This window comes from Mesoplodon bidens (assembly GCF_964165515.1).
Source record: "Mesoplodon bidens genome assembly, chromosome: 9".
NCBI classification, from domain to species: Eukaryota; Metazoa; Chordata; class Mammalia; order Artiodactyla; family Ziphiidae; genus Mesoplodon; species Mesoplodon bidens.
In genome coordinates, this window is record NC_138166.1 from 37286865 (window position 1) to 37302169 (window position 15305).

The 15305-nt window shown below is 42.4% G+C and overlaps 1 protein-coding gene across 1 annotated transcript in view; it reads right to left on the minus strand.

The window, feature by feature from the left end:
- Nucleotides 1-14952, minus strand: part of TSPAN13 (tetraspanin 13) — a 34908-nt gene extending 19956 nt beyond the window's left edge. Inside the window, exon 1 of the mRNA XM_081244652.1 lies at nt 14646-14952. Within this exon, the coding sequence (XP_081100778.1) occupies nt 14646-14708 (63 nt within the window). The 5' untranslated portion in view covers nt 14709-14952. The remainder of the gene's footprint in view (nt 1-14645) is intronic.
- Nucleotides 14953-15305: the final 353 nt, after the last annotated feature.

Sequence of the window (15305 nt, forward strand, 5' to 3'; positions counted from 1 at the left end):
CGCGGAGCGGCTGGGCCCGTGAGCCATGGCCGCTGAGCCTGCGCATCCGGAGCCTGTGCTCCGCAAAGGGAGAGGCCACATCAGTGAGAGGCCCGCGTACCGCAAAACGAAAAAAGAATCCACCTGCCAATGAAGGGGACATGGGTTCGAGCCCTGGTCCGGGAAGATTCCACATGCCACGGAGCAACTAAGCCCGCGAGCCACAACTACTGAGCCCACACGCTGCAACTACTGAAGCCCACGTGCCTAGAGCCCATGCTCCACAACAAGAGAAGCCACCGCAATGAGAAGCCCGAGCACAGCAAGGAAGAGTAGCCCCCGCTCTCAGCAACCAGAGAAAGCCCACACGCAGCAACCAAGACCCAACGCGGCCAAAAATAAATAAATTAATTATTTTTTAAAAAAACACTATATATTCTCTGTGGTTGATTACCAGATCAAATTGTCATATATAAACATGCATAGAAATGACGTATGTTGATTTTAGGATAGTGAGTACAATACTTTTGGTGGGGATTGGGAAAGGGAACAGAGAGGGGCCCTGTAGCTGTACTATAACTTTGAACCTCTTAAAAAGAGACATAGCAAAACACTGGCATTTGTGAAATCAGGCTGTTGGGATCACATGAGTACACCATATTACTTTCTGTGCATATAAAGCATTTCCAAGTTACAAGTAGCCTGAAAATGTAACAACCCTTTTCTTACTGGAACCCCAATACTAAATTCTTCCCTTTGCTTTCCTCTATAAATCTGTCCAACTTGCCTCATCCAGCCTTTTTTCCCCACAATTCCCCAAACATGGCTACTCGCATCAAGATATTCTCATTTGTCTCTCAAATATTTCACATTAATTCCCAACTGTGCATCTCCAGGCACTGCCCACATTCTCCCCTACAATTTGCACCCACTTAAGAAAAAGGAAGGCTTTCAAATGAAGGTGGTAGAGACCTGAAGACAGTAAGCAGTAATTCACTGATTCTCCACTTGTTTATAACAGAAAGTGAAGCTCTAGGTCTGTCGTACGTGGGTAGACTCACATGTGCATCTTGACACCACCCTATCACCTCCTTCTGGTACCCGACTCCTAAATACACATTCTCATTTGTAACGTGGAAGAGAACATGATTTAACTGTCCAATCAAAAACAAATTTTGCATTTATTACCACAACAGAGAAACTGTCCAAACATAAGCTTACTTAAGTGACTCAATTTTCTGATAAACCCCCAAAATATGTTTGGTTTTTTTTAATTTTTTTTAAACATTTATTTATTTATGGCTGAGTTGGATCTTCGTTACTTCGTGCGGGCTTTCTCTAGTTGCGGTGAGCGGAGGCTACTCTTCCTTGCTGTGCGCGGGCTGCTCATTGCAGTGGCTTCTCTTGTTGCAGAGCATGGGCTCTAGGCGCACGGGCTTCAGTAGTTGTGCACGTGGGCTCAGTAGTTGTGGTTCGCGGGCTCTAGAGCGCAGGCTCAGTAGTCGTGGCGCACGGGCTTAGTTGCTCCGCGGCGTGTGGGATCTTCCCGGACCAGGGCTCGAACCCGTGTCCCCTGCATTTGCAGGCAGATTCTTAACCACTGCGCCACCAGGGAAGCCCTGTTTGGTTTTTTTAATAAAGCAAAATTGAAAACAACATAAATGTTTTTGGGTGTGACTGCTGTCTCTAACACACTGTAACAAAAATCCCCAAGTACTCATAATTAACTTTTTAAATTAGAAACAATACCTAATTTAAAAGTTTTATGATATGCCTCTAATTAGATCTGATTATCAGTGTTTCTTTAACTTTTACTAAGAAGGAGCCTTTTAAAGATAATAATGAAGCAATTTATTTCTAAATAGTGGTAATTGTATGTTATGGTTGGTTTGTAATTTTGAAGAGAATGGGATTATGTGAAGTCTTCCAAATGAGTGATATAAAAATTATGGATTCCAAAAAAATTCTAACTGTATAATTTAAAAGCCTGCTTGTAACTAGAACCTGGTAGACAAAGGAACTGCATGAATTTTTTGTTTAATAATAACAACAGTTTCCTTATGAGACCAATGGTAATAGAAAGTAAATTTAGACCTATGACAAATAGTTTCCTTCCTTTGGGAGACAGAAGGCTGATAAAAACAAATTATGGATCTGTTAACTTGTTGACAGCAATGTTTTTTATGAACAGGAAGCGCCAACCTTTCCTGTTCTCTCCTTAAAACAAAGAAAAGTGAATCATACAAAAAAGAGCTTTTAAAAGAGACAGTACAAAAGCTAAAATTTATGAAAAGCCACGCCAAGGCAAGATTATAAAAGTGTCTACAACTGGTATTGCTTCCCCAAGCAAATCCGTAAAAAAGGAGGTGGTGGCAAAACTACTAGTGCGCACATGGATAGATTCTTTTTTTAAAAAAAATTATTTATTTTTATTTTTGGCTGCATCGGGTCTCAGTTGTGCGGGATCTTTTATGGTGGCGCCCTGGCTTCTCACTAGTTGAGACTCGTGGGCTCAGTAGTTGCGGTGTGTGGGCTTAGTTGCCCCGAGGGATGAGGGATCTTAGTTCCCCGACTAGGGATCAAACCCGCATCCCCTGCATTGGAAGGTGAATTCTTAACCACTGACTGCCAGGGAAATCCCACAGATTCTGATGAAGGAGGGCACTAGCAGCACAAAGCTATCTGGCCAGTGACCTTAACCGAGTCCCCTCATTTTATAGGTGATAAATCAGAGTAGCAAAATGACATGCCCAATGACAGAGGCAGAACTGTGGCAACCTCTCTGTTTGGTGCATTTTTTTCTTCCTGTAGGACCATATCACAGTGCCTAGCAACATAGTTAAGTAATTTTTAACATCGAGATATAATAGTAAAGACAATATTATAATGCATAAGAAACTGTAGTTCTTGCTTTGTAGCCACATTGATATAGGTTTGATTAGCGTCTCCCTGACTTACTCCCTATGAGATCTGGTTTCACAGTCATGTATAAACAAACAATAAGGTCCTCACTCATACATCTTTGCTATTAGTTAACTACCAAATCCTTGCTTAGTCATTTTGTGCTTATTTTTCTTTTACCCGACCTAGAAAATTTGTCACGTATGCCGACATTCATATACAAGCACACAGTGCATTGCCTGGAGTAGGGGAGCAAGAAATCCTAGTTGGGGCTTCCCTGGTGGCACAGTGGTTGAGAGTCCGCCTGCCAATGCAGGGGACACGGGTTCGTGCCCCGGTCCGGGAGGATCCCACATGCCGCGGAGCGGCTGGGCCCATGAGCCACGGCCGCTGAGCCTGTGCGTCCGGAGCCTATGCTCCGCAACAGGAGGGGCCACAACAGTGAGAGGCCCGTGTACCTCAAAAAAAAAAAAAAGAAATCCTAGTCGGGATGCACAGTCTTTATCTTTGAGATCACTCTAGCAAATAAAATTATTTAAAACTAATAAACATGTATTTACTCACTTTTTGGATCAATAACACACAATGCCACTCCAGAAGAAAGAAAAAAAATATTGTGCATAATGTTCTTTACAATCTAGCTTAAGTAGGTGTAGAAGCATTAAACCACTACAGGTCTTTCAAATGATGGAGTTGCTAGAACATTCTAGAATTAGGAATAGAAGATTCAAATTCCTCCTCAGAGGACAAATGATCTCTGTAGGGGACATATGGTGTTTTTACAACCCAGCACATACATTTCTTATAAAACCCATAATCATAGTGTCTCACTGGCCCCCTCCAACCACTGCCAGCAGCAATCATGGTTGCTCATCCTCCTACCCACAGTGATTGGTTCATGGGTTGGGTCCATAAACCAACAGGGTTAATTAGTATGTCCCATATGATCATACAGGAATATTGAAAGAGAAAAAAAGGGTTCCTCTGGTATAGCAAGCCATAAGGACAATTAAAATTGATTCTGCCAGTGGCCATCTTGCACATGGAAAGTTCTGGCCCCAAAAAGAATCTACGCAGAGGCAAGCTGGGCTGAGAAGTGGATAGAAGGAACAAGAGAGTTCTGAGCTTTTCTGAGCCCCTTGATCCAGCCATACTTGATGATCCAACTACTGAATCTCCGAATTATATGCTTCTAAGAGTTTGTGCTATCTCACCAACATATTCTTTTAAGTTCATTTATAACTTATAAAGAATTCTGGTCAATGCAAGCTTCATCTTGCAAGTGTTTATCATAACATTTTTAATACTTGCATACTTGCAGTGACCCTGTCTCCTTCCCCACTATGACCACCTTCCCCACCTAGACTAACTCTAAATCCCTCACCTTGTCAATGGGCTTTTACAAAATATGAGCACTCCCTTTTAGCCTAAAAGACCTCCCTGAAACTTTTTACTCTAAGGACCAAACGAGAAGGGACTCAATGAGGCAGAGAAATGTCCTAGACCATCTCCCTTCTGCAAATACCCTCCCCAGGCTTACCAAATTGAACTCCAGCCTCAATTTTACTGCTAATCAGGTCAGTGGTTGCCTGCAAATTGGGAGCAAAGGTTATGTGGCAGGAGAGAGGGATTACAAAGGAGGATAAGGAAACTTTGGGGGGTTGATATGTTCAAGGTCGTGAATGCAATCATGGGTTCACAGGTGTATATATGTGTCACAACTTTATCAAATTTATACTTTAAATATGTGCAGCTTATTGTATGTCATTAATACCTCAATAGAACTATTCTAACACACACACACACACACACATACACAGAGCTTTATGAGGAAAAGCATTTTACAGCGTTATCCTTCTTCCAGCAGGGAACAAATCCTAATGCCTAGAGTTGCAGACGTAATTGGGTGACAAAGAAGAAAGTCACATACCAAGGATGGTAGGGCAGGATAATTGGGACCTTGATAACATGCTTGCATTGTGCACCTTCTCTAGATTACCTACTTGTAGACATCTTGCTACATGAAAATAATAGAGCTTACTATTTGAAGCAGCAGTAGCTGGGTTTCTCTTACCTGCAGCTGGACTCTATTCCTAATATGGTAGTCTTTGATGGTCTTTAATTTAAAGCCAATAGATCAGGTCATTCCCATGCCAGCTATCTTTTGTTTCTAATCTCAGAATAAAGTCCAAATACCAGGCTGACAAATCCAAGAATGTGAAGGGCCTGGCTTACCTCTCGAGGTAACTCATTAGCCACTATTCCCCACCTCCAGTCATACTTTGAATTCTTCTAATGAGCCCTGTACACTTTGAGTGCCATACAGTCAAAGCACATGTTGACCTGATATTCCTAGCATGTGGCTAAGTGCCTGGTACAGAAGAGGTACTCAAAATACACTGCAGACTGAAAGAGCTCATGATCTTGCTCATGATGCTTTAGGGATAGGAAAATGCTTCTTCCCTAACCTAATCAATATTTGGGGTGAAGAAATCCAGCCTCATGTGTTCCAGATTATTCTTTCTCTATATAACCTATAAAAGAGAGTTTCATTCTTTCACCAAATATCCACCACATTGCAGAAACAACATGCACAGAGAGACTTGAGTCATTTCTAGAGCAGCTACATTTTTTGAGCACCCAAATTCTACCAGGGTAAGTGAATTGCTTTGAGGACGAAAGAGGAACGTAGAACCTTTGAAAAAACTGGATGCGATTCTGCAGCTAAATCATTCAAAACTGTTTTGTCAGCACTAAAGCAAGAGAGAAGACATGATGACAGTGGAGGGTAAGAAACTTAAAACAGTAATAAGACTTAAAAGGACTAGACCACCAAAATGTAACGCAGCATCCACCGAAACATTAAAAACTAAGGTCTCAGACCTCTCCATGCTTCAACAGTCCTAAGAGTAATTACACTTGACACTGAACTCTCCCTCTGAACTTCTGCCTAATGTGAAAAATTGAAGAACAATTCAGTCATTATGAAGCATGTGTTTCTCTGATACCAAACATCTGGATGGAAATTTGAAAATTCTGTTAAATAATCTGGATGCTGCTAAATATCCAGACATTTAGTGTTGAAGCCAAGACCGCAGTTCTTCGTCTCATTTTCATTCCTCAAATGATACAAGGAAGGCTGATGTGATGTTGTCACATATTTTTCTTCTCTGTGTTCTCCTTGGTGCCAAGCAGATTGCTTCATACTTACAAGGCACAGAATACATAATATATAATATCTGCTGGGAAGAAATTATATAAAGAGAATCAAAAGTAAGGCGTCCGGACTTGCCATTTTCCAAGGATAACTAGTTTGAGGTAGCACTCACAGCTGCCAACAAAGTTTCAACCCCATCCTACGTCTTCCTTCTTCGGAGCAGTTTTGGGAGACAAGAAGTGGAATTATGGGCGAAACAGCCCTGCACTGCCTCCTTCATTCAATCAACTAAATGTCAACCATATGGCAAGGCTGTGCTGGGCATTCAGGAAAGCCGGAGTGATTGGGACACGGTCCTTACTGCTGAGGGACATACAGTCTATCATATGACAAAATAAAAGGGTTAATGCTTTTTTCAGTGACTTCTTCATTGATCAACTTAAGAATCATGTCTTAGTCCTCACCTTACTTAGCAGCATTTGACACAGATGTTCAACTCTGCCTCCTTAAAATGTGCACTTGGCTTCTAAGACACCCGCCTCTACCAGGTTTTCCTCCTACCTGACAGGCCATTGCTTCTCAGGCTCCTTGGCTGGTTCCTCCTTGTCTCCGAAAACTGTTATTATAAGAGTGTACTTGGTTCAGTTCACAGATCACTGCCGTTCTCTACCTATCCTCACTAACTGGTCAATTTCATCTAGTAGCCATTCTAAATACCACTCTCTACATTGACGGCTCCCTGAATTTCAACCTCCAGCTATTCCTCTTCCCTGAACTCCACTGTTATTAGACTACCTGCCATCTGACATCTCCACTTGGGTATCTGATTGGCATCACATCTAATACTGAACCTCTTATGTTCCTTCCAAAACCTGTTCCACCCACAGTCTCCCCATTCCCGTTAATAGCAGATTCAGCAAGCCAGTTGTTTAGGCCATAAATCACAAGTAATCTGTGACTGGTCTCTCTCACACCCCATTCTCATCCATCAGGAAATTATGTTGGCACCACCTTCAAAATACACCCAAAATCTGACCATTTCTCTTACTTCCATTGCTATAACATTGGTCCAAACCTCCATCGTCTTTGCTTAAATTACTGCAGTAGCCTTACAGGTGATCTCACTGTTTCTACTTTTGCCATCTATAGTCTATTCTCAATTCAGGAGCCAGACAAACTTTTAAATGAAAATCAGGCCCAAAGCCACCAATGGCTCCCCATTTCCCTTGGTGTAAAAGTTCAATTCCTTCAAACTGGGTCCCAGAAACTCTCTGACTCATTTCCAACCACTCCACCCACCGCTTGCTCACTGTGTCCCAGCCACAGGAGTCCTCTCTGTCCCTTGCATAAATCAGAAATACCCCTTCAGGATCTTCTCAAAGGCCGTTCCCTCCACTGACTTTTTCCAGATGTCTGTCCTTCATCTCCTTCAAGTTTTTGTTCCACTGCTGTCTTACCGAGAAGGCTAATTCTGACCACCACACATAAAAATATGTCCTTATCCTCCCCTACCCCGCCGCCACTGCCCCACTGTGCTTCAGCCTTCTTACTCCATTTTTCTCCATAGCATTTTACCTTCTAACATGATGTATAACTTATTTGCTTATTTGCTTATCATCTACCTTCCCCACCAAATGTAAGATCCATGAACGCAGGACCTTTTGGTTTGTTTCGCTCACTGCTGTTGTTCCTTAATTAATATTATTGGAATGAATAAAAGAAAAATTATTTGGGTTCGTCCTAACAATACATTTATGTTAGACTAATAATAATAAATTAGACTAATAATATAAAGAACCCTAGCCAACTATGATTCTAGTACAATTTTATGGAAAGCTGATTTGTTCACAGGAAAGGTTACAGGAAAACCTCAGATGCATAGGAGAGCTTGGCCAACAATGAGAGAGAAAAGAGAAAAGAGTATTTCAAGAAACATACTAGATTCTACAGTAGATGGATAAAAGCAATTCCTATTTATTATTTTTAACCCAATGCTAATTTTCATGTCTTAAAATATTTGGCTGTCTTCTAGATTTAATTTTGATCAAATTATCCTGTTTATGCAAGCTTTCATTAGGTATGTTTTACCTCTGGTGAAAAGGGAGCAGCCAATTCTGCAAATTCCATTCAAGAAGTATTTAGAGAGTATAAGCTCTGTGCTAAAAAAAAAAAAAAAAAAAAAAAAAAATGCTACAAACCAAAGGATGCAACAAAGAGAAAGCTATGATCTCTGCCAATAAACAGTGGGTAGTCTAGCTGGGGAAAAAGCAAACACAAAGCAGTCTATAGTATGGAGCATTGGTATGGTTAATGGCAAAGACAGAGTAAAATAAAATCTTACAACACTGACTCTCAGCCCTCACTGTAATTTAGAATTAGCTAGGAAGATTTTAAAAAGGGTTTTTTTAACCAAAAAATCACATGCCTCTCCCTCTCTCTGAATCTGACTGAATTAGTCTGGGGTGGCACTCAAGTAGTAAGATTGATTCCCAAGTGAAAATTTAAGGAAACAATTCTTTCTGACTTAAGAAACGGGAGGCTTTGTTTGAGTAGTTTTACAAAGACAGAGCAAGGTATGACAGGTCAAGAGCAGAATATCAGCAAAGACAGGCAACAAAGGGCAAAATGTCTGGGGAACCCTCTGTGGCTGAAATATATGAACAGATGCACACGGGAAGAGCGGATGGTGAAACAATGGCATGCTAAGGAATTTGGGTTTATTCTCTGAGAGTTTTCATCCACTATTACAGGTGCATTATTCATTTTACAGTGATAAGATAATATGGAAGAACAATTCAGGTGAAATGTGATAAGAAGGAAGACGAACTAAACCTAGCCTGTCTTCACCAGTAATTCATATGTGTTTGAGGTGATGATGGCCCACTTTTAAACTACCTAAAACTGTATGCAAATTAAACCACTGAGATGTTCAAATCTCACTTTTCAAACGTAGGCTGAAATACAATTATTCCCCTAATAAATTTTCTTTCTTTGTAAAAGCCTCTTAATTATGTTGTTAAACTTTGTGAAAGAAAATAACCTCATTTCAAGTAAGAAATGACATAAATAGCACATTTCGGTAACTTTTAAAATCAAAAGTTGGGAAATTTCACAAACATATTTGCAACAAAGGCTGACTATAAACACCAGCTCAACAGCATCACGTGGAAACTCCAGGTTCTGTAAATTTTAAATTCAAAATCCAAGAAAATATTCAGCAACCACTTAAATATTTTAAATTCATTCAGTAGTTTGAACAAGGGCCGAGAAATAACATAAGCCTAACCACACATTAAAATATTAAATAAGAATAATTTGAAAAATAATGATCAGAATTTTGCAAAATGTCAAATACAATAATTTGAAGGCAATTACAAAAGAAGATTTTTTTCTTTGGCTTAAGTATGAGTGTTTTTCATTTATTTTGGAGTAGAAACTGAACAAAATTATACTTTTCCAGCCCTCTAATGACCAGAATAGGACTTTAAAAAATGTACAGGAAAATCATTCCAAATTTATACTCACCATACCTCAGTCATTTTTTTCTTACAACTGAAAGATTAATATTACTGCTTTGAGGGTATGAACTCTTGCCCCCATAGGGCCTGCTTGAGTTAACACCAGCCTGTAAGTGTTAGAAATCCCAGTAGCTTGAAAACCTTTCCATTGTAACTTACAGGTTTGTAATTCAGAAATTTAAAATAATTCAACTTTTTCCACGAAACTGTAACAACTAGCTCTTTTTTCTATAGCACATCCAAAGCATTTATCCACTTTCTCTCCTTTTATCCTAACAACTCCACAAGGGGAGAATGAAAAATATCATCACCAGTTTATAAATGAATAAAGTGAAACTCAGATGGAGACGTTTGCCCAAGGTTAAATTCCAAGCAAGTTGTAAAGTTGGTATTACAATTTAGGTTTTCTTCCGAAACCCAGCTGTTTTTCTCTCTATAGACTGTACAGATACATATTTATCTACTTTGTTTTACCTATTTTAAGACAACCTCAATTTCAGAGATACCTAAAACACAAATAAACATATGCCTTAGAATGAATGTAAATTGGTATAATTTTTGACTGCATGGAGATTTTTTCCCCAAAGCAACCCAAGATATAGAAAAAATATTGCAAAAAACCAACAGAAACCAACTTAGATTTTAGAATAAATATAGAATAAGAAACAAAACTGAAACTTCTGAAATGACCCTTATTTAAAGACCATGAGTTATTTTCTGTTCCTTACGTTCTTAATTAAAACTATTCAAACATACACACACACACACACACACATACATATAAACAGCAGTCGATTCCTAGAAGTCTTTTCTTCTCTGCTTATGAAGCACAAGGAGACATATTCAAAATGTTACATATTTTGGCTTCCCTGGTGGCGCAGTGGTTCGGAGTCTGCCTGCCAATGCAGGGGACACGGGTTCGAGCCCTGGTCTGGGAAGATCCCGCGTGCCGCGGAGCAACTGGGCCCGTGTGCCACAACTACTGAGCCTGTGCGTCTGGAGCCTGTGCTCCGCAACAGGAGAGGCCGTGACAGTGAGAGGCCCGCACACCGCGATGAAGAGTGGCCCCCGCTCGCCGCAACTGGAGAAAGCCCTCGCACAGAAACGAAGACTCAACACAGCCAAAAATAAATAAATAAATTAAAAAAAAAAAAAATGTTACATATTTTAATATAACACTTATTTCATACCTCCTAAAATTCCCCACAAATCACTAGGAATAATTATTTCTCACTTTTTGTCAAAATACTTTCAATCAAAATTATTTTAAAATAAACGATTAAAAATAAAATAGACCGTTTTCCCAAAGCAGTTTTCACTTGTGTTTATATCCTGAACAGTATCAAAAAGGCCAAGCTATTTCCACACTTCCCCAATTCAATCATACCTTCTCTTCCAACCCACAAAGACCTACCTTAGTCCTAAATTTTGTGGCACCTTATATAGCATTAATTTTTCCACTCCATAAATCCCAACTAGATCCTGTCTTCACAGAGGAGGTACTTGCCTTTGTATGTGTTTATTATTTCCCACAGTTCTCAGCAGAATGCACACAGTAAGCAAATGTTTATTGACTGAAGAAAGCTCTTGAGATCATATGTAGAGAAGACAGTGAATGAAAAAGAGGCTTCATAAGGCATGTTGATTTCAAAGCCCAGTTTGGTTCACTGCTGTATTCCCAGACTGAGAACAGTGCCTTGCACACAGTAGACACGCAATAAATATTTGTTGAGTGAAGAAACATTCTGTTTCTAGAAATGTAGAAAGTTCTAGAGCAAGTCACTCTTTTTTTTTTTTTTTTTTTTGCAATACGCGCGCGCCTCTCACTGTTGCAGCCTCTCCCGTTGCGGAGCACAGGCTCTGGACGCGCAGGCTCAGCAGCCATGGCTCACGGGCCCAGCCGCTCCGCGGCATGTGGGATCTTCTGAGACCGGAGCACGAACCCGTGTCCCCTGCATCGGCAGGCGGACTCTCAACCACTGCGCCACCAGGGAAGCCCAGTCACTCTCTTTTGTATAACATCATGAAAGTGCATAAAGAAAACGTAGCTTCTCCCTTTCCTCCTGTATCTATAAACTGTTGATATTCACTACACTAACCTAAAGTTGTTCATTACTAGGGATTCTATTAATTAAAACAACCAAACCATAAACAACAACAAAAATCAGCCACGCCTTTGGCTAGTGATCAGAACTCCATGACAAGTTTGGGGGATGTTCCATCCAACCTATTTTAATGACATGCTTTCTGGACTGGTCAGGAATTCTGCCCTAATCTCAAGGTCATAAGCAGGCCACCTGAGCACGTGGACAGTTAGGCTGCCCTAAGTTCCTCAAGAAAATGGTTCAAGGCAAGGGTGATGACTCAAAGCAGACCATGGCATTTACACCTGCCACGCCCATATGCAAGCCTGGCTTTACTAACACTTTTAGAAATTATCTCAGATCCAATCCCACAATTTTGAGCTTATTTCAGAGTCAGTGACCCAGGTGGGATTGGAACCTATAAAAGGTCCTCCTATTCATGCCTTAAAAAGAAATGTCTCCCAAGTCTTCAGCCTTAACCCTGCCCCCAACCACTTGACATTTCCCATCTTAAAATGTTGAAGTGAAACCAGGGAAGATACAGAATCTAAATAATAGCAATGGCACATTTTCCGCATCTATTTAAGACCTGGTTCAACGTTTACCTTTCATTCATTTCCAGTTTAAACTGCTGAACTCATCTAAACTTGTTCACAATGTATATGCAGTAGACACTAATTCATTTTAAGAAATATCCTTTTTCTAAAAAGCCTTAGGGTTTCCCTGGTGGTGCAGTGGTTAAGAATCCGCCTGCCAATGCAGGGGACATGTGTTTGAGCCCTGGTCCCGAGCAACTAAGTCCGTGTGCCACAACGACTGAGCCTGCACTCTGGAGCCCGCGAGCCACAACTACTGAAGCCCACACGCATAGAGCCCGTGCTCCGCAACAAGAGAAGCCACCGCAATGAGAAGCCCGCACACCGCACAAAGAGTAGCCCCCGCTCGCTGCAACTAGAGAAAGCCCGCATGCAGCAACGAAGACCAAACGCAGCCAAAAATAAATAAATAAAATTTTTAAAATAAATAAAAAGGTTTAGATTTAAAAGGGCCAACCATCTTTGTAGTCCTGTGAATTTCCAATTAATTTTTACTACAGTACTATTAAAATCAATAGAATACACTCTGAAGGTCAATAATTTAGAACAGATATAAAAGTCTTATATAATATGCTCCTTCAGAGTTACCTTTCTCTTTGCTTTCCTAATACACAAGAGATACAAGTAGAAATGACATATCTCAAAAGCAACAGAACCAGATTTAAAAATAACTTGCCTTTAGAAAAAAATATATATGGCATATTAATCTATATAGACCTCCTCAGTGACGTAAGTATGCAACACAGACATTCTACTGTGTGTAAGCAGATACTATAAGGTTAAATGTCTGGCAAACAGGTAACTAAATCATGAGGGGGAGGGGCAGAAGTCAGCATAAAATGGGGAAGTGAAGTTCTAAACAGGCCGTTCATGCTAATAAAAGAAAATACCTGGAGAATTGGTCAGCTTTTACTTAATAAATAATCAATGTGATAGGCATGTTCAGGTGAGACAAAGGTGGATTCTCATCTGAAACTTGACATGGATCTCGGATTACAAGGACCTGAACCACCAGGTGGTCTAGAATTTTTCCCAAATCTAGGATTAGTGACATGTTGATTAGATTGCTACTAACTAGTCAGAAAGACATACTTTTTACAGGTTTATGTCTTGCTTTCAAAGCTTTGCAACCATGTTCACATACAAGGGAACAGTAATGCTAAAAGGACCCAGCCTCTCCCTCCTGCTGGGGACCACAGGCAGACTCCGCACTCCAAGGATGTAACCTAAGCTTGCACAGATGGCCTAGCTCTCTGCTAATGCACAGGAGCTGGGTTTGTTTGCAGGGTGGGTGCTGCAAAACAAACCCAGGTGTATTTATAGAAGGGAGCAAGACTATGATGGAGGGATGATGACAGAAGACGAAGTGTCTTCCGCATGGTAAAGAAGCCTGTGGAAAGATCTGGATCCCACAGCCTGGGTTCCACTTCTTGACTCGCCAACTATCAACTATGTAAAGTTATTAAAGCCCTTTTCGGTCTATTATCTTACGTATAAAATTTAGACAATGCCCCTTGCCTCCGATGATTGTCAGGAAAAGGAAAGTGTATGTAAAATCTGGGACGTAGTAGGCAATCGGTAAATGGCAATCTACTCTCCCATCCTCCGGTTCACCCCGAATTGCCCCTCAAAAATTACAAACATACACTGCAGGGTTAAAACTAAAAAGCCCAAGCTGGTTGGCAGGGAAAGAAACAACCTGGGTGGGTGGAGGCTCGCTTATTTACTGGAGAATTTTGCTTAAAATGGATTTAGGATATTGATAAGAGGGGAGATACATGGAAAAAGCATCAGGTATAAGCAAAACTCCCCCCCCCAACTCCCGCTCCCCGCAAAAAGACATTCCTTTATGTAAGCACGAAACAAACTTCGGAAGCTGCGGATATCCTGTGAACCTACACGGTGGCCTCAATTAAAATCACAGGCGCACGCAGAGCTAAACACGACGCACACCATCCATATGCCGCCTTGTCAGTTTCAGATCACGCTATTTTTGCAAAACTGTCCTCAAACCCGAGGCAGCTCCCGCCTCCAAATCCGCCCCGGATGGGTTTGGGAGCCAAGAGTGAGTTGCAGAAGGTATAAGGATGGGAAAGTGGAGAGGTCTGGTCAAATAACTGAAAAACAAGGCGGTGGGTGAGGGGGCGGGGTAGAGCAGTGGGGAAGAGACGCGGCCAGTGAGCCAGAAAGACGGCGGCTTCACAATGAAAGGAAGAGACTGCGACAGTCGCCGGCTCCTGGTCCCCGGCGGGGATGGATGGCGAGGCCGGGCGGGGGAGGCCAGAGCGTGGGAAGACAGAAAGGGGGTGCGGGATGAAGTGAGAGAGTCATTGGCCAGACAGAGAAGTCACGGAGCACCCGAGCAGGTGCAAAGCCCCCAGGCGGGGAGGAACGGGCTCGGGATACTCACGGTGTAGAGTAGGTTGAGCGCGCACAGGCAGTTCTTGGAACACGCGAAGCCCCCACAAACCATCTTGGAGCCTGAGGTTCCCGGCAACTTCAGGTAAAGTCTGGCTCCGGCGGAGCCTCCAGGCAGCCTCTTTGTCCTTGCCTTCGGGGCCTGGCCGAGGCGACGCAGCAGCGGAGCCGCGGTGGGGAGCCCGGGGCTTGGGGAGGGGATGCAGTGCGCGGCGCGCCCGCACCGGTTCCAACCCGCTCTGGAACCTGCGGCCGCAGCAGCTGAAGACAGAGCCCGAGCCCGAGCCCCGCCCAGCACCCCCGCCTCGCCCCGCGCGCTGATTGGCCGTCGGCGGGGAACAAAGGTAGAAATATGCAAATAAATGCGCTCAGCTAGCTGGGATCCGGGAGGGGAGGGGAGGGGAGGGGAGGGGAGGGGCGGCCCCTGGGAGAGGGGGAAGGGGCGAAGGCCTTGAGGGAGAGTGCCTGAGGCCAGAGTGTATGGCAGCGACCTCGCCGCGGGCTCCTGGGGAGCAGGTGAGGAGAAGAGGGCGGGACTCCACGGAGATCCACGCTGGCAGGGAGAAGGATGACAGCACCTCGCGGTTCTTGGCCCCAGCGGGTGACGTGGCACCATTTTGAATGAGGTTTTAAAATTAAACCCCTGGCCTTG